The 21,612-nt window shown below is 32.3% G+C and overlaps 1 protein-coding gene across 1 annotated transcript in view; it reads right to left on the reverse strand.

Moving 5' to 3' along the window:
- CSMD3 (CUB and Sushi multiple domains 3) overlaps positions 1 to 21,612 on the reverse strand; it is a 1,166,404-nt gene that overhangs the window by 895,984 nt on the left and 248,808 nt on the right. Inside the window, exon 4 of the mRNA XM_077847015.1 lies at positions 4,832 to 5,026. Within this exon, the coding sequence (XP_077703141.1) occupies positions 4,832 to 5,026 (195 nt within the window). The remainder of the gene's footprint in view (positions 1 to 4,831; positions 5,027 to 21,612) is intronic.

Here is a 21,612-nt window from a genome sequence, read left to right on the forward strand (position 1 = left end):
TATTTTTGTACTTAGGCTTATCAAAAACCAGACTTATTATTAATGTAGCATCATATTTTTGAATATCATGTCTCAGCATTTACGCATGCATAAGTGCATCAACAGGGCAAATATACAGATTAAATGGCATTTTCTGTTTTCTAATGCCTTTTTGAGTTGGTTTCCAGATCACTCAGCAAAGGAACATATAAACACAATGAACATCCTTCCATGAGCCTCACAATATATCTTACAAGCTTTACTTCTTTTCCACACTCTCTACTAATTGCTTTTGGGGGCAGGCGGACAGGGGGAGGGCGTGTTGGCTGTTTGTTTTACTTCTAACCTTGATCTGAAATTACTGTTTCTTTGGAAGGCTTTTAGTATAATTTGCATATAGAAACATCTGGCTAAACCTTTCCTCTTCTATCCTCTTCTCCAACTATTACCTCTATTTGCTCTTCCCAATTCCATGTTTTGGTGACACATTTTGATCCAGAATTGTTGCCCAAGGTTTCAAGTAGTAGAATAAAGTTACATTCTGACAAAACAAGTTGATGCTCTTTTCTTTATCAACTGTTTTCTTCACCACATTGTCAGAGAAGGCAATCTTATTCCCAAAAATAAAACTTGGAAGATTCTTCTCACTCCTCATTATTAATGTAGCTAATGGCAATTTCTTATGCTTTGCCAGAAGTGACAGTTCCCTCAATAGCTCTTTTGCTTATTTGTCCTGTCGAATATTTGGTTTAGGTCACATGGCACTAATTGACTATATGACATCTACATCACTAACAAAGAAGCCTTCCCCCAAACGGATCTCACCTGTCAGATCAAAATAAACCCTGTCAACATTTGACAGCATCATATTTCTTCATTGATCACTGCTTTCCCTGAAATCTCTATGGATTCTAAGATCTTTCTTTTGGGCTATAAATATACTCAAACCATCAAGAAAATATATCACTTTTTTTTCTAAAACATATAACACCCTTTTAAATTTTTCTTTAATCTAGAATTCATCCCAATACAACTTTAAATATTCCATGATTGATGACTTAAATCTTACTAGGTTAATTCTTCCATCCAATGATTTGACTTTTTGTGGACCAAGTTTTAGGTCCATTTAAAACACTATATTTTATGTGTAACTTTTACAAAGAGTTTTATTAGTTTGCCCTGAGGTGTGTATATCAAAATGCCATTCTGAATATAGAATATCATTATGAATTTTAGAACGTTTAATTTAGGAATAGCATATCCCTTTCACCTTGTCTGCCAACTGCTCTTAATTAGTAAGGAATGTTGGGAGCACTGAGTTAAGGACTCTGGGGCCACATTGCAACTCACTGGGAATAAATGTCATAGAAACATCTATCAAAGGAGAGAGGGCAGAAAAGGCACATGTCCCTGGTATCTCCAATACAGACTTATAGCATAGGAATTCACTTTCACTTTTTATAGAAGATTGTGTAGCTCAGCATCAAGCAGTTAGTTGTCTTTTTCAAATACTAGCAGATAGTGTTGATAAAATTCATCCTGTTTGTGAACAAACACAAAATCCTTTGTACCATATCCTCTAAGTCGAGGTAGCATTTGTTTTTCTTAATTAAACTATCATTGTTAGGAAGCATCAGAAGAATTCTCTAAAAGCAGGGTTTTGTCAAGGAGAGAAACTATGTAAACTCCAGGGAAAGCAATAAACAGATCATTACAGGGTTATCAGCCCCCTGCAAAGTTATAAATTAAAGAATCAGTATGCTATCAAGTGGCAAAGAGTAGAGGAGGGGAGCCATGGTCTAAATAGTCTATCTTTTCTGTGTGAATGACAACCACACAAAATCCAAATACTCAATTTCCCTATTCTTTAAGTTTAAAAAAAATGCTTAATGGGAGATAAATTGCTCCTTAGAAAATTAGATCATATGCTCTGTGAAGTCTGACTTCATAGACTCTACCTTTAGCCAGTGAGTATTAGTAACATACCAGAACTACTTTTAAGACTAGAAAGGAAAATTATTGCCTCATTGAAAATGTTCTTGCTCTATGTAGTTTTTATTTTTAGTTAGCCCTTTGTGAAATCTTCCCTTAAAGTGTTATCCCTACCTGAACTTTCTTCCACTCAACTGGGAGAAATTAAGGTCGTCCTTATCAAGGTGCCTAACAACTCTATAGATTCTGATATGAAGGCAATTATTACATTATTGTAATTATCTGATTACACAATGTTTAAATCCACTAGAACTTCCTTCTTAAAGACAAGATCTATTTCTTAATCATCTTTTGATTTTCAGTACATAAAATAATGCTTTACACAGGGTGGGGTTCGAATAAATAGATGAGAAAATGAGTAAATGTATTCATTGTTATCACTATTAAAGAGAAGCAAAGGTAAGCTGAAGCAGATTGAAGTTAAACAGGAAGAATTTCTAAAAATAGTATCATTTTTTAATAAAAATCATAGAGGTTAAAATGGAAATACAGTTCAAAGGAAATAAGTCTGAAGAAATTAGAGGGTGAGAAGTAGAGTACATGCTCTGGGAAAACAAAACTACAATGACAAGATAGAAGTATCCGTTTTGGGGTTAGACTTGAATATACAATAATAGATATTATCCACCCACTTTTTGTTGACGGTCATTTTTTTTTTAAGGACTGTAATTCTTTTCTTTAGGGAGGAGACAGTAAGAAGTGCTAAGAAAAAGTGGATAGAGCTAGCATAAATAAAACTTAGTATGTATCTGGTACTTTACATATACTATCATATCAACTTCTAACAGTACTATGATGTTAGCTTTTCCACCTCTTCATCCTATTAGAGCTAAAAAAATACTTTCCAAAATTAATATACTCTTTGCTCAAAGGCCCTGGTCAAAAAGGGGCACAACTAGAATTTAGACTCAGATCTTTGTTGTTCCACAGGTTCTTCTCTGAACTAAGATAAAGAAGGAGCCCAAAACAGGAAGAAATATTCAGGTAGTACTGGTAGTGCTCCCCTGAAATCTCTTAAAAATGCTTTTTGGTTTTATATACCTTAATGAGTCCTTTTGATTTTGGAAGTTTTATGCTTTGGAAGAATAACAATAGTCTTTTGACTGATTCAACTATAAAACTCCATTTCTCTTCAAATAATAAAACACTTCTGAAGAGAGATGCAAATTATTTTAGTGAAGTATCACTAAAACAACAGCTTAGGCTTTAGAACCAAACAGAATGGGTTCAAATCTAGCAAAACCACCACACTTCAAATTGAGAGAAATTTCTCCATGGACTTTAACATTTCTTCACATCTTGTAAGCAGAGTCCAACTGTCCTTCTGTTCTTTGTACTAAACTATCTTTTCAAAGTTGTTTGTACAATAGTCTTAAAGGACAGTGTCTTCCACCAGAGTAAAGGGCAAGTTTGCATATAAGCTTGGGGAATAAAGTTAGGGGTGCCTAACTAGGGGTGCCTAACTAGAGGTGCACCTAGGGGTGTCTTTGCTTCAGAGCAAAGGGCAGACGTGCTCATTTATAAAGAATTCAATTTCCTAAACTCATCGTCCAACTCCTAAAATAGCACCTATGATGTGTGCAGGTATCCCATACTCTTTATATCATTCTGTGAGAATTAGGGCTTTGAGAACTAGCACAAATGTTAATACTTTGGCTGCTGACATGTCAATGAATAATAAACTTTCCTTTGTTTCTGACCCAAAAGACTGGGGTCTTCTATCATCACCCAAGAAACTGTGGCAGAGAAATCTGTTAACTTGAGAGTTGAGTAAAATCTGACTCTTTAGAGTTCTTGACATTTACTGAGTAAACTTGAGCAGTTATTTCAAATTTTTTGCACTTCAGTTTTGTATTGTGAAATTTAAAAGCGACTATACTTGTAAATCTCTTAGTATGCTACAGTATTCAAATGATGTTCTAAGTGTTCAAATATCAATCTCAATGAGCTGACACAATTTGCCTGAGGTCACTCCTATGGTCATTGTCAAAGCAGGGATAAAAAGCTAGCTGTTTCTGATTTTCAGAGGTCTTTCCTTCATATACTTCCAGCCACATGTTGGAGAGGAAGCTACAAAGTGACTTAGATCAGCAGCTGGACATTCCTATGTCCCATTCATACAGGAAGCAAATGCCAAAGGATAAAAGAGATACAACTCATTTATCTGTCTCTTTGTTAGAAAGCCAAGCCCACAGAAAACAATAAAGGTCTCCAGAATTTCTGTGGGCAAGATTCATCCATGAATTCAGCTTCCACTGAACATCACTGAACATGTTCTATGTTTCAGTCACAATACATTGAAAATGTTTCCACATTAGAGTATTATTGCTTTCCCCATAACATAAGTAATATTAATCAGTATCGATTAAATGAACTATATAGCATTCTTATTTCACAAATTCCCACGCTAAGTCTTCCACTAGATATCTTTAAAAGATTCACAGATTCAATCAATACTTCAAAATGTCAACAAAATTATGACTCTGACAGACTAATTAAATTTCTAAACATCATTAACCTTGTGTCTAATATAAATGCTAAAGCACATTTATGTACTATGCATACATATGTGTATAAATATAGAGATATATTGTACTGTTTCATTTCACAAGTAACATCTTATTTTGACAAGCATTTTTTCTAAACTTGTCATGGAATATATGTATACATGTCATATAGTACAAGTATACAGAAATATATTTTTTTATTTTAAGCTTCAAATTTTATAAAAGGAACAAGCATGAGGTGCCAAACATATTTTGCAAATATACTGTATGACTACAACTCTTACTTTTAAAACATTTTCATGTGTCAAACAAACATTCAATCAGTAAAAAAAAATAAATATTTTTTTCTTTACCTCTGCATATGGGAACAGGAAAATCCCATGAGGCTGTATTAATTGAATTAGCTATACAGGTGAGTTGAGGGTGGCCATCAAGAATATATCCAGTTACACAGCTGTAGCGGATCTTGTCCCCAACGTCAAACCGTGTACCATATAATACACCTTTGGGTGGAACTCCTGGATTTCCACAAGAGCTACTCTGCAATTCTGTAAATAGGAGAGAAAAGGAGAATTTACAGTTATTTTAAATTTTTTTAAATTTTTATTTATTTATGATAGTCACAGAGAGAGAGAGAGAGGCAGAGACATAGGCAGAGGGAGAAGCAGGCTCCATGCACTGGGAGCCCGACGTGGGATTCGATCCCGGGTCTCCAGGATCGCGCCCTGGGCCAAAGGCAGGCGCTAAACCGCTGCGCCACCCAGGGATCCCCCTACAGTTATTTTAATACATTATTTTAATGTTTTAGATTTTAAAAACTATAGGTAGATACAGATATATCTCTTTTCCTTTCAACAAGTGTCACAATAAAAGGAAATGGCTTTCATTTCAACACATATAACACAGAAGTATGGGAAAGGGACCAAATTTTACCAAAAAGATATTAGGTTTCATTCTTTGTGTTAGAAAATTTTTAATATTTTATAGTATTTAATCTTTCTAGCAATTTTAAAAATCAACATTAGTCATATTATACAGATAATAAAGTTAAGATTAATACCACTTACATGACTTCTTCAAAGTTACATTCTACTAACACATTAATAAGCAAACCAAGTTTTATTAAAATGCTCCCATTACTTTGATGCATCTGCTTAACTCTGAATCAGAAACATTTCTCCAAAAACATATGTGTGCATTTTGGGTAAAAACTTTTTTTCCACTTAAATAAGAAAAATATAGTGCAGTGATGAAATGAAATATTTTTAAAGTTGGAGAGACTGGGCTAAAGTTCCCAATTTGTTTAACCTGAAAATACAATAATAAGAAGTACATAAAGTTGTGAAGTTTTAAATAGATCTTTAAATATATAAAGTACCTGGAAAATGCCTGATATGTTAGGGGATTTTATCTATTACTTTATTTTATTAGTTTATATTTAAAAGTATACAAGTATACAAATATAAGAGATTTTTAAAAATAATATTCATCTCAGAGGAAAAGTCTAGTTTCACTGTAAGTGAAAAGAAAGAAAATACATAGAAATAGTAAAACTTAAAGAAATTAATGAGATTAAGAAAGATTTCTTTTTCCTGATATTATTTTCTAAATTTTCTATTACCTTTATATTATTTCATACTATAAATAATTGTCAATACAAATACTAACTAATGAATTACTGAGCTAAAAGGTATTCAAGTTTGAGTAGGCTACAGTTTAGTTAAGGGTATTATACAAATGTTAATTTCCTATTTTTGACAATTATGCCATGGTTACAGGAGTAGTTAATCTTATGGGAAGCTGGATAAGAGTATAGCGTAACTCTGTACTAATTTGACAATTTAACTGAAAGTCTGAAATTATTGCAAAATAAAAAGCTAAAAAACCACTGCAACACAAAAATGAATTATGTTTCCATTTGGTCTTGATATTCATACCATTTATATAGTTAGTGAGTTCCACGTAATGTTATTTTATATTAAACCAAATACCTAAAAGCCACCATAATATGGAAAATATCAATGACAGTAAGTAAAAATATCTAAATAATATGTGGATGCAATTTTACAAAAGCAATGGCCATTTATAAATAAGAAGTGTATACAGAGTTGAAATTTTGTATTTTTATTCGTAATAGGTTTGTAGTACTTTTAGGAGTGTTTCCTAAGTGAACCTCATTTTTTCTGTATAAACTTTTCAATAATAGTGGGAAAAATCAGTGATAAATTTCAAATGAAGTCAGTTTAATCAGTGAAAAATGTATTGAAGATTTATAGACTTTTATGGGGATTTATACATTACATATATTAGATAAAGCATTCACTTTTAGTTTAGGACAACTATTTTAGTCTAAAACCTGATTAAAAAAAGTAAAAAGAAATTTGACTAATGTTACTTAAATATCAATGGTTTCTCTAAATAACAGGCAATTTCCTTAAGCTTCCTCTGCATTAACAGTTCAACAATAAGATCTGTAAAATATTTATCAGTAGCCAAGGTTTTAATGATCTCTAATATTTCACTTTACTATTTTTCTAAGGCATATGGTATAAGTTCACGTTCAGCAAAATATGAAACAAAGTTATTGTCTGTGAATTTTGAGTAATACTTTAAAATACTTTTGAAAAATAGTTTTTCTTGAAATAGGTTCTTTTTTTAAAAATTCATTTGATTGAACGATGAGATGTTTGCTGCAAGAGATGGTGAGGTTAATAAGTTTTGATAAAATGAATAAGCATTCAATCTCTTAAATATAGTAATAACAAAGGAAATTCTCTTAATGAAACTACCACTTGTGGCCTTAGAATTGATCCACTCCTTTCTCTCTCACCTCCTAAAAAATAATTAAGGTCAGGACTTCAATTAGCATAAAGTTATATATCTAGGAGAAAAAGCAGTTTCTAAATTATTTCACAGGAAGCAGTTAGGTGGAGGGATGAAGGGAAAGAGAGAAGCAAGCTCTAAATAGTTCTCAGATTTAACTTTGATTTAAATGAACAAATAAACATTACCCAGAACAAAGTACCTGAAGCAAAAATGGAAAACACAGGAAGTAAGTTAATGAATGAATCACAGCCCTGGTTGGAATCTTAATACATTAACTTTCTATTGCCTGACTTGTAGCTGAATTATTTCTAAGTCAACAGACAGATAAGAAGTTAGGCTGTTTCAAAATAAAACTCAAAAAAGAAAATTCTAAAACATATCTGGTTCTCACCTTCAGGAATTTCCTACTTTCAATTGCCCTTGTATTTTGACTTTCATAAATAAGAACTACTCATTCTCTGTAGACTTAGTAATCTCATGAAGACAGGAAGATGTTTTACATTCAAGTTTACGAGATCACAATTCTATAGCCACTGCTCATGGATTCTATTTTTTGTCCTCTCCCAACCATTTAATTTGGGACTTCTCCCTAAGCTATGTGCATTTTAAGACAAACAGCCAAGGATGTGATATTAACTGAAAGAATTACAACCCACCACCAAAAAATGCTATATTCTGATTCACTTTTTAGTCTTGATTTTTAAAAAATAAATAGTGCTTCATATTTGAACTTTTTAAATTAACTTGTTAATTAATATGAGAGTCTAGAACTAGCTAAGTGAGACTAATTTTTAGACATTGTTTCTACCAGCTATCAAGAGTTTGAATTGCAGGGGAAAATGAAGACACAGTCTGCTATATTTAGTAAAAGCAGCTTATAAACTAATCATTGCTATACATGGCATTTACAATAACTGGTGATTTTATTATAAAATCATTCTTAAGGGAAATAGAGATTTAAGCAATAAAGAACTTTCATGTTAATTCACCAAATGTACCCACAAGATAACAACACCATGCTTGCTTATCACTTTACTGTGCTTCTGAAGTAAATAATTACATCTAAAAAGCAGAATTGCCAGACTCAGTTACCTTCTTTCACCAACAGATGACACTAAAATAAGGATTGGAAAGTTTTGGTTATTAAAATAAAACAATTATAGAAGTGACATAGTCTCATCTGATATTCCATAAAGCAAAGATTAAAATGGGATTGGAGTGTTCTGGAGAGAATACTTTAAAGCTATTTTCATGATACTATTATTTGAGCACTGATCAATTTCTTTAAATGCAAAAAATAAATATATAAAATTCCTTATATACTGCAGTTTTATTTGAATGTATTCTTGGTATCTGGGCCATGAGATTGTGTTTGTGGATAAAACAGAAGTACTCAAGAATGAGTAGTGAATCAAGAAGATTACTGGAAAACTAGTCTGAAGACTTTATACTCAAAAAATGTTTCTGAAAATGTCAGAGACACTTTATATAAGTTTACTGCTCTGTCCAAATGATTGAGTCAAATTAAAATTCATCTGTTTTTTTTTCTAGAAATATATCTTTCTTTTTTACCCTCTCTTCACAGAGATATTGAAATTATCAGCAAATAATGTGAAGGCAACATAAACCATACTAAACTGTGTGGGATTATTGATAAAACAAAAAATTCCTGGAGGAAGATCTGAGATAAATAAAAATCCAAATGGAGGCTGGGATTTATTGACAGTCCTCTATATTAGTTGAAAGGAATCATACCTATAAATTACTTAGTAACTAATTTATTCATCAGAACTTCTTGGAGGTTATCATTAGCATTGGTGTTCTGTGATGTGACCAGTTCAAGCAACACCACCTTCCTCACCTTCTAAGAGTTTATAAATTGAAAAAGTTAATAACCTTAATTGTTGAGATCAGCTGTGAGTCATCCTTTTTTTCTAGGCACTTAAGCATTCATATTCCCATTGCATCTCACAAATTACCCAACACCATATATGATTTTCCCTGTTGTACAGAAAGAGAAATGGACACAGATAAAGTAACATTCCCAAAGTCACCCAACTAATAGATAGATTTGTAGTTCTAGCCTAGATGTTTCTAAGATTAAAAAAAAGAAGAAACCTTAGATTATTTCACAACTTCATGTTGTTGCCATGAAAAAAAAGATATTCATTTCACAAGCGTTTATTAAAAAGTTAATATGGACAGTACTGTGGGATATAGTTTTGCAAATGACAGACATGGTCCTGCCCTCATGGAATTTATCAACTTGGGGTTGACCAAGTCAATAAGTAGTTACATAGCATTAATTATAATATGACAAGTGGGATAAAGGAAACATAAGGCTATAATGAAAGTATATAATTGAGAAAACTTAGTTTTAATTAAGAAGAGGTCTGGAAAGAATTTTCTGATAAAGTCAAGTTTAAATTGAGATCTGAAATAGGATAAAGAGTGAGTTGGATTAAAAAAAAAAGGGTTTAGTAGGTTCAAAATTTAGAAATGTAAGAATCAAAGTACTATAATAGTTACTAGATTTGGCAAAGTTTTATGAGCATGGTAGGGCACAAACTGAATTACAAAAAATATTCCAAAAGGGTTGGCCAAAGACAGGTTCATGTAGTGAATACATAACGTATGCATAGGTTCGTGATTGGAAAAAGAAGCTGTGTCATTAAATGTTTTTTGAAGGAGATACTATAAGCTCTAGAGAAGGGAATGATTCAGAGTGATTAACTGAAATCTAAATGTACAATAAGCAGAGATTTTCATAAGTGTGTATGATATATGTTTTGTGAATTTACTAATTGAATAGTAATTCAATCTTAAAACTGATTAATTGGTGGATATGATTATGAAAACTAATATTAAAAAGATGAGTAGCAAGAATACTATATGCATACTATATTTACATAAGAATATCAACTTTACAAGGCTGTTAATATGACTATATAAAACAATATATATGTTGAGCAAGCACACAATACATGGCAGATATTATTATTAGCTCAACAAGTTGTAGGTTTATTTTTATTATAATCAATTTTGCATTAGAGACATCTAAATTAGGTGTGATTAAATTATGACCTACTAGAGGCAGGGCCATGTCTTCATTAAATGCTATTAGATCATTCCTGATGTCTTAAAAATTAGTCAAAAAATAGTACTTTAGTCAAAGGTAAAATTCAATTACTCCTCTCTAGGACATAAATGAAATTCAAGGTGTAACTCTACACCTGATAGAATATTTGGACAACCAGATACAAAAAACTTCCTTATGGGTTTCATTGATTCATTAATTCTTTCATCTATTAGTTGATATCATATGTGAAGCATTATCCCAGGCACAGTGATTATAAAAAGGTATGTGAAAAAATAAAAATAGATAAATAAATAAATAAAAAGGTATGTGATATATTGCATCCTAACAAAGTTCAGATACGTTAAAAAATAAAACAAAGTTTCAAATACTTTTGAAAAATAATGAATCCTGAAAAAGAGTGTATATCAAGGACTAAAAGAGAGTTTTTATCACATTTTCCTAGAGAAATTCAGTAAAACTCTACTAAGCAATTTAGAAAAGGAGGGGTGATTTATACTAATAAACATTTTACAATAACCTTAGCTTTTTTAAAAATCCCCAATTTGTTAGGAGCACATGGATTATTGTGAAAGGCAAGATAGTTAGCAAAATATCAAGAAGAAAACCTGACCTTGAAAATTGGAATGAAAACCAAATGAAAGGATAACGGATACCATGACTACAGAACTGCATAATTATTCAGTCAAATAGATGAAGCATGATCCTGCTGAGATCAATTAACAATGCTTTAAAACACTGTAAAATTATATCTACTAAGGGAAGTAAAATCAAGTTGTTTGTACTTCTTACAGAAAATTAATCTCAAGATTTTATTTCCCAGATGATTAAAAATAATTTAGGAGAACATAATATCAAGTTGAACCACCTAGTACCTCTCATCCTGAGACTTCAAAGTACTTAACCAACTAATACATTTTCCAACTTTTTTAGTGGTACAAAATATTCTTTTATTAAGGATACTAAACTATTACATTCACATAGGATATAAATGGTATCATTTGAGAATTCACTTGGAGACTGGATGAGCAAGAATTTTGTGGATCAGCTATTAAATCTCTCTTGTTTCCCATGGACTTTTACTTCAGTATATATGACTCAATGATACTTTTTTTTTTTCTTTAATTTGCTTCCTCACTAGACTGTGAGCATCTTGAGAATAAGGGCTCCAATTCATCTCTATGCATTAAGAACTCAGTACATTTTGTGGTATGCTGTTGAAAAGCAACAAAGGATTGCTCAGTTCATTGAGTTTTTTCGCTAATAGAAAAACATTAAAGATGATCATCACAGTTTGTAGGAGTAAATGTTTAAAGACAAAATAGAGTGGAACCACTAGACTAGAAGAGAGCTGTAGGCACATCATGACCTAAACTTGGGTCATGATGAGCGCTGGGCCACAGGGCCTGCCTGTGATTTTATAGGTCAAATTATATAATTGTGCCATCTAAATATGTATTTTTAAATGAAAATTCATTAACTTCAGTAAGTCACTTCTTAAGCTAGTTCCTAAGCTACTGGTCATTGCCACACTCTTCACTGGGATGCTGGAATGGAATGAACACTAGGCCACGCACCATTGTAAAAGTTATCTTGAAGCTTCAAAAAGGTTCAGATTTGGCAATAAAAAGGATGAATGCTCATTATTGAATGCTCTTACCATTATTATTTTAACTTAATGAAAAGGATTCAAACTATTGGTTGCAGGGGGAGAACTGAGAATAAGCCAACGCTGTCTCAGTTCATCTGTCTAAGAAGAAAATAGATTACTGCATTGATCTGGCTGTGATGAAGGGAGAATGCACACAGATTATAATGCATTTTAAACAGCAGTAGAAGAAAAATCTATTGTCATTATTTTTTTAATTAAAGTAAATCACTGGGTGGGCTAATTATAATTCCAAAGGAAGGAAGTGTGAAGCAGTAAAACAGTGTAAAACCAAACACACAAAAATCTGTGTTATCTAGGTAACACCATTCTGTTTTGATATTGGTGTACTGGTCCCACAGGTAAGAGAGGTAAAAGCTTTTAGAGTCAGATCAAGATTAATGGTCAGATACAATGAAGAAAATTCATTGCACAATATTCAAGACTACTGGATGTGTACTTTGGATCTGTGAATAAGAGGCAATTAATATTCTTTCAATTTCAAATATCTGTCCTCCTTTTTTTTTTTTGACAAAACAAAGTTTACCACTTAAACTAAACTTATGAAAAGCAATACTGTATTTTTATTTTGTAAAATAACTACCAACACATTAAAATAGATGGGTGGAAAGGTCATGATATATATTTAAAATTATGATTATTTAAACCTAGCTAGAGCCTGTGTAGCTACCAGAATTTTAACAAAGCAAAGAAAATAAAAATGTAGAATGGAAGGATATTAGCACCATTCTCAGTTTAAAGTTTCTAAAAATGGAATACTGCATCTGTATGAGTAGCATTTGATAACTTGATTCAGAATAATAGAAAAATATGAATAGACTCTCCACTCCTCTGACAGAATTGGGACAAGTATTTGTATTAAGACTTTTGGGTAATTTGTATCTTTAAAAAGATATGTTAAGCTGATTATGGATAATTTACTAGATTACATATTCATCCAATATGAGTGAGAGATGCCACTGTGTTTCATCAATTAATCAATCACCAAATAATTACTGAAGCTTGAAGTATAAATGTCAAAGAGATATAAAAAATAGAACACTGTTTCTGCTCTTTTGGAACTTATAACTCAATTGGAAACATAAAACATGTATAGTATGACCTTCTGGCAATTAAATAATAAAATAGACTCCATAGCTGAATTTGTAAAAGTTACCTATTATATATTTATAAAAAAGGAATAATATTGTATGAACTAAAGGAGAGAACTTTAGTTGAAGAGGAGTCAAGAGAAAAGTCAAATCATATGAATAAATGTAAGAAAGAGAAATGCACAAGATGTGGTCAAGGATCATATGCAAAATAAATGGCCAAAGTAGAATAGTATACCTATGATGAAACAGAATGAAATTTTAGAAATGAATCTTAGGGTCACAATTTGGAGAGCCTTTAAGTTAGATGTCTTAGGGTCAATGTTATGCTAATGCAGCCCCAAAGGCCCTATAATAAAATAGCTAAAATAGACAGCAGTTATTCCTCTATGTGACTCTTCAACTGGTCTAGGCTAGGAGGGATCAGACTATGCCCTCAGGTCTTCAGGGACTCAAGATTTCTTCCATTTTGCTGCTCTATCCCTCTCCTGGGCTTTGTTTGTAAACTTGGTAGAATTGGATTTCCAGAAATGTTGAATTCCGGGCTACCTTAAATTCAAACAGAGGATACCAGGAGAAAGAAATGTCCCTCCCTTTCCTTTACTTCTGGCAAAGTCTCTTCTCATCACTGCACCCTATTCAAATTCCAGAGTTTCTGGGTAAAGCACAGCCTACCCCCCCGCATTAAGGCCAATGTTTCCCATGGATCAGTACCTGTTAGAGCAGAAAAGGATAGTCAAAATAAATATCTCTATGTGGATAAGAGAAGTAGAGGAAATATTCCACAGTCAATGGTCATGAAAATAAATAGAACATATTAGAGAGGCATTATGAAGATCCTCCTACCCTGAAAGATCCTGGTACTGTTCTTGAGAAGGTACTCCTTTGTCCTGTGTCCTCTGCTGTCCCCTGGCATTTCCTGTTGAGAAATGCCACTTGTCCAATTGTCTGTTGCAAAATTTGAAGTGGGTATGGGACAGCAGACTATCCTTAAGAGTATATAGAGCTTATATCTTACATCTGCTAATGCAGGTTTTGTACTTGAAAATTGCCTTAAGAATTGAACAAAGGGATTTGAAGATGACTTCTAGGATTTACTGACTAAAATTCCCTCCAAAACATTTAAGAACTGGCTTGTTTCTAGTTATTTTCATGTGCCAGTGAGTACTCTCCACCCATTCCCAACCTGCTTTACATCTCTCTCATTCTCTTTTTAATTGAGACTACCTGGAGTAATCTGAAGTAATAAGCTTGCAACATTATTTATCTCATCTTTGCCCGAGGGCTGCCCTCCATCCATCCTTTGACTAAAAACTTAATAAGAGACTCTGATAAACCTTCTTATCCCCTGCTGTACAAAAGCAGCTGGCTTTTGCAACCCAAAAGTCACCAAAATTTTAGACTCTGTTCTTTCCATCTCTCTTTAAAACTGGCCAACATATGCCTGAGCTCTTGTCTGTGCTGTAAAACACTGCCAAAGGCAGCCAGGAATAGGCACCGGCCTTAACAACTTTACTTTCATTCTTTTGAACTGGAGCCTTGGTGCTCTGCCTTCCACATTGTCACAGCAACTACTTCACCACTCTTGCCATAACACAGAAAAGTCACCTGCTATGCAGTTCATAATGCTTCCTCACTGCTCTTCCTGACCAAAAAAACAGTAACACATGTTGTAGGCTTTTAACACACCACTTCCAGTACAAATATTTCATCAATGCCAGACACAAAAACCATTTTTTAAAGCATAAAGGGAGTTAATATTTTTCTAGGAATGGGTTGTAGGCTGGACCTCTTGATTCATACAGAATTAGCCCAATAAGGGGACTGCTACCTTGAAGCCACTGGAATTAAGTTTACCTGGGGTCACTGCCACCTCACTACCAACTTCTAAACAGCAGAAGGTGACTGTTTTAGTTTTTGTTTTTCCCAGAGAAGCTGGATAATGTTGGAGAGTGATGTAAAATTTCAACATGGATAAAGAAACCCACGGTGAGAATCTAGCAGGAAGGCTGCCTATGCCTAAATTCAGTGTTTCATTCTCACACAAACTGCATATCCTTGGTGGAACATAATTCATATTCACTATAAGGAAGTCTCAGAAATGTGTTCTTTTTTTCCTGACATTGTCCTTTTTTTCCCAAAGATTATTTATTTATTTATTTATTTATTTATTTATTTATTTATTTAGAGACAAAGAGAGAGAGAGAATGAGGGAGAGCAAATACACAAACCAGGGGAGGAGCAGAGGGAGAGGGACAAGCAGACTCCACACTGAGCTCAGAGCTGGAGAGAAGCCTCCATATCACAACCCTGAGATCATGACCTGAGCCAAAACCAATAGTTGAATGCTCAACCAATTGAGCTACCCAGGCACTCCTTTGTCCTGACATTTTCAATTAGAGAATGAAGTAGAGATTGACAGAATTTTTCTGATCATTGTACCTCATTTTTAGGTATCTCTCCTGTTGGAGATTTTATAGGTTAATGTACCTCCATATAATCCTGTCAACTTGGCTTACAGACAAAAGTCCCATTTCCCACTCGATGGTCAAAATCCTCCACAATCATGCCTGTTTACATTTCTTCAAAATCTGCCTATGCTCAACTTCTCTATTTCAGACAAATATTCACTGCTCCCTCCAATATATCATATGTATTCTTGCTTCACAGGTTTGTGTACATTTGTAATAGCTCCTATTTCTTCTCTGTCTGTACAAATGTTTCTATCCTTATACACCTGAACCATTTTCTACCTTCTCTATAAAGATTTATAAACTCTTCAGTCCATGTTGATCCCATTTGCTCTGGAATGTAAATTTTTATTTTCTATTACATTCCTTGATCATTTATTTTAATGTCTTAAAAGATTTCATTTTACCTCTGTTTTCCTTTTTAATTCAACAATGTTCTCTATCTTCTAATGTGTAAACATTGTGTACTCGATTGATTGGTCACCATAATCAAGGCAGATTATGTTTTTAAAGTGCATCTTCAAAACCACTAAGTCTAATTTGGACATACTTGGTTAAAGAACTAGCTTAACTCAAAAAGCTAGAGTTAGGAAAATATGATGTGTCCAAATTATTTCAAATTCCTTTGGAAATTCAATTCCTTTTGAGAAAAAAAAATCCTGCGTCCCATATTGATGAAAAATTTGAGACAACAATCTTTGTATTGGCAGGATTGATGGAGAATTGGAAACTAGGGCCTTGAGAGTTTCTCAGATGACAAGGAATACAAAGAATCCTGACTATTTTGTTCTTCCAAAGTAATGCTCAACTTTTCCTCTGTATATGAATAGCTCTGAAGCTGTGGAGGAAAACAAATAAATAAACAAATAAAGGGGCTTGTTCCAGTTATTTTGCATTCTTGCAGTTTACCTTATCATCAGAAAATGAAGTATAGTGAAAAAATGCTCTAGGAATGAAATAAAATAAATCTGGCTCTGAATCCTATCTGTGTCATTTACTAGTGTGTGGCCAGAGAGGCTTTTAATACTTCAGTTTCCTCTTTGGTATGATAGGCATTACTGAAATTTATTCGAGCTACTTAAGCAAATTAATAGGAACTCACTATGATTTTAACTATGAGATTCTCGATAGCACTACATTTTAACTTGCATTTAATGGTCACTTATTTCATACTGAAAGGATTTGCACATGAACTCATTCTCCTCAGAATATACGTGTTTATGAGGCTTGAGTTCATTGAATGTGTCTGATTTCATTCTATTCAAACCACACACATTTAACAATGGCAAAGGTTTCCCAACAATGCATTTACATTGTTATTCAGTTCATTTATCTTCACTGAGATCTTAACATTTAGAATGTACTTTTACCTTTTTAAGCACTGACATCTACTAATCATGCTAACTAGTTTTGTTACTGGTTATAGCTCATGGTATAGCACAATAGAAATTGCTTCACAAGAGCTATGAAAAACTAATTGAAACCAATTATGACAATTATCTCTCTGTTCAATTGCTTGCACTAGACTCTTCCCTCATACCATACTGTCAGACTGCAGACAATTTTCCCTGATGTGACCTATCCAATTGCATTTCAGGCTTTATTCAGTGAGCATGCATACTTCTGATTAAAATTAATAGGAGCTATGCATGGTTTGAGTGAGGACTGGAGTTATTAGGATTGTAATGTGAATATAAGTGAAAATTAAGTATCATTGGACCTTCTTATTTTAATTAAGTACCCAAACACTCTTAATCAAGCATATAATTAAATTTAAGGGGAAGTGCATTGTGTGCTAATTGCCATTGATTATTAATAATATGCTTATTTATGCATGCAAACTCTATAATGGCATATATCTCCAAACTGTTTCTGAATGACAATAACTGAATTCTGCATAATGAAACTATTAATGAAATGGAGTTTTACAAGAAATGTCAGATGAGAAAATAGTGCAGATTTCAGAACTCTTCTTTCTTAACTTTTCCTTTTGAAAAATTAGAATATATCACATGAACTCACACCAAAGATCAACCATAAAATGGAACTGCTGTTTTCTCCATTTACGTTTTGTTTTGGGGGGCAATATATGTTTTGAGGATAACTGGTTAAAACATTTATGTTTTAATCAAATAATCTAAGTAATCCAAGTCAAATAAATTAATCCTTCAGCTTTTAATTTTTTTTCATTTTGCTATTATACACATTTAAAAATGATTTTTATTGTATGATTTAATTTTTTCATGTATTGATTTATTCACTTATTATCTAATGGCAATATGTTTATTAAGCAGTTTCTGTGTGCTGCACGTTGGTCTAGGAACTGGGGATACAATAGTAAGCAATGTATATCCCTTCCCTCATAGAGCTTGTGAGCTAAACTTATGAGTAGATGTTAGAGAATTTTGGAATATTATTAGATAATAAATGTTAATGAGAAATATAAAGCAAGGAAAGGAAATTAGAAGTTTGGTAGAAGAGGTAGAAAGAAGTTTTAGCTAAGGGAGATTTTACTGAGATGGTGACACTTGAGTTCAGATATGACTGGATGAGGAGCTAGTCATAAGGATATTTGGGAAGGAAATACTCCAGGAAAAGGAACTGCAAATGCAAAGACCCTGATGTAACCTGCTTTGTAGATGTTCATGGAATAATAAGAATCCAATTTAGTTGGAGTGGTCTGACTTAGGTACAAATTGGGAGGAAATAAGATCAGATAATTAAAACAGGACCAGACAGCATAAGACTTCTAAGTCATTGTAAGTTTATTTTCAACTCATTCCTTTGAAATGTCTTTTAAAAAATAACTTTATATAGCTATCTCCCAGTATTTGATTCTTTAAGGCATATAAATTCTCTAATCATAATGGAAAAGAGAGATTTACTCTTTTAACATCCAAACTATTCCCCTCCTAACATGCCCTTCTTATAAAATGTTGGTTGTAATATTCAGTTAAACATTATAACTATGTAAATGTTATTCTTAGCATTATTAACAAAGTTATGCATTATATTGATTACTTTTATGTCCTGTATGTTTGTTTTCCCTAGAGTTGATTATTTCCCTCTCTTATTTTTTATATATTTCATTTTGGGTAAAATCTCACCTTAAAACTCCTTTCCAGTTGTCTGAAGTTCTTCCTAAACATTCAGATACATCAAACATTCAACATCAACTCAATGCAGAAATATTTTCAGAATGTTCTAATCTCCATCTGTGCAAGTTGATGTCTAGTAAATGTTTCTAGTATCAGGAATTATTTTGGTAATTCAATTAAACTGTCTTCTTAGTTGGATCCTATCTTTCCTATATCCCATTATTATAGGATTTTCTTTGTTATAATGAAACACCAATAGCTTTCTAAGAATGTGTGCTTAAGATACAAATAATACACACCTATAAATGTCTTCATATTATGATTAAACTCCATGATAGTTTAGATGGGTATAGAATCCTAGTATGGAAAACCTTTATATTAGAATTTGCAAGGCAAAGCAAGACAGTGTTGATGTTTTGAAAACCAATGCCATTCTGAATTTTGTCACTTTGATTTTGAGCTTATTTTTTACTGTTTCTCTCATTAAAAATGTCTACATCTGTATATCATGATATGGTTTATAGTGTTTTGTTATTTGATAAGGAAGAAATAACTTTCATCAATTGTTATGCACATTTGTTGAGTCCTTTTGATATGAAAATTCAACTTATATCCTTGGCTTTAGAAGAAAAAAAAAATTTGATGATTTTCTTCCCTTAATTTTATCAGCAATTTCTTTTAAAAAATGACTTATTTGAAGGCTCTATTGGACTGCTTCTCTAAATATAATTGCTACTGCTACTACTTTATATCTTCTTTCCTAATTCCTATATCTATCTTTTCCCCTTCTTTCTCTGAAGTTTTCATCAAATTTGCCTTTAAGTCTTTCTACTAACTTTTCCATTATTTAACTTTTTAAAAAAATTTCTAAGGGTATTTCTTTTTCTATAGTATCATGTTTGTTTCTATAGTATTATGTTTTATACATTTTAAAGAACACTCATATTAGTTTCATGTTTGTTCATTTTTGAAGTTTTCTTTCTGCTTACATAGAGTCTGTTTCTTTTAACTGTTACATTCTTCTTGTTTGAGACTTTAGCATCTATGCTAGAAAACTTCAAAAGTTAAAATTATTTTTGTCTGCTAATATTTACAATTATTTAACTAAAGAGTTGAATAGATGCTCTGAGTATATTTACAGTACTTGATACCTATGGACTACACTATAATTTCTTTGATTGTTTTGTTGAGACACCAACTAATTCAGTGTCTTTAAATATTTCTTATTGGGCTGCTTATATTCTGCATAAAAGAATTTTTTGTCATCTTCTTGGAGATGACTAAACATAAAACATAAAGCAACATTAGAATTGTAGAATAGAATGTCTGTTAATTTCTATAAATTGAAGAAATATAAATTTCATTGGATCGAGAACCAACTGCCTCTGAAAACAAGCTACACCAAAATAGTCTATTACTTCAAACTGTTTAACAACTGTATAAGAGAGAACATTTCACATGATGAAATAGCAAAGGATACTGCCATCGTGGCTTTGAGTTACCATAATCAAAAGCTACTCATACTTTAAACACGCAAAAAGTGATGTGTTAAAATATGCAAAATATATTGCTGTAATATTTAACTAAATGTAATTTTCAAAAATGCCATGTATTTCTGAAACTATGAGATCATTTATTTTTCCAATTTTTTGCAGATCACATCTCTGTACATTACTGTACATAAAGGAAGTATTCAAAATGTTAATGAAAAAATGAAAAGAAAACATTGCTGGGGAGGAAGCATGAATAGGCACAACATAAAGGAGTTTCTGGGCAGTAAACTACTCCTTATGATACAATAATGATGGATACATGCCATTACACATTTGTTAACATTCACAGGATATATACCAAGAGTGAACTGTAATGTAAAGGGTAGACTTTGAGTAGTAATGATGTGTTAATATATGTTCTTCAATTGTAACTGAGGTATCATTCCACAACAGTGGTTCTTATGCAGATATGCCAGATATTTTATGGGCAATAATAGATGATCTTGGAGCTCTGTGAGGAGAAAAGTAATCATTTAGGTCTAAAGGACTTCGAAAAATATAAGTTTGAACATATTTTAAATCTCACTGTTTCTAATTAGCAATATTATAGTTACTAAAGCTGTTCACTATAATGAAATTTAATAAAAATGGCAGCCAACTAGAAAAAAATGTTCCATTATCATGGTGCATAATATTCACTATATGTTAGGGAAAAACTCATTCCAATTCTCCCCACATTCTGTGCCTGAAAATTACTGCTGCACGTATCTTTTTAAATTTTGTATTGAACTGTTAATTTTAGTTTTAAAAAGCATATATGAAATGTAAAAATCTAACATGTATAATAAAGTATAGTGTTGACTAAAAAAAATAGGAAAGGCTGTGAGTATGTGGGTACAGGGGGTATTTGGAAGCTATTTCCTGCTCTATTTTGCTATGAATCTAAAACCACTGTAAAAATGAAGTCTATTAAAAATAAAAATAATAAAAAATGATGATGTGAACATCAATGTCATAAATTAAAGTGGCCCTCCATAATTCAACCACTGCTGTAATCTTTTGCAGTGGTTTATACATACCTTGCAATCAAATAGATTTTGCATGGTTAGACTGAATGAAAAAATGTTTCTACTGTAAAACAGGTGTTACAAAATTGTAAGTATAGGTTTTAGAACTTTCCTTCATCTTCAATTGCCTCCTGCTTTCTCTCACCTACTTCTTTACTACCCTACTCCCTTCCATTTAATTACAGGTCATTGTGTTTCTACTTCACTGATATCAAGAGATTAAAGACATTCCATGATTGTCCTTACATGTCTTACATATTATCTTTGTAAAAGGTATTGAGCAATTGTTTTGTATTTTTTTCTTAAAAAATATCTAGCACTG

This window comes from Canis aureus, chromosome 14 (genome assembly GCF_053574225.1).
Source record: "Canis aureus isolate CA01 chromosome 14, VMU_Caureus_v.1.0, whole genome shotgun sequence".
NCBI lineage: Eukaryota > Metazoa > Chordata > Mammalia > Carnivora > Canidae > Canis > Canis aureus.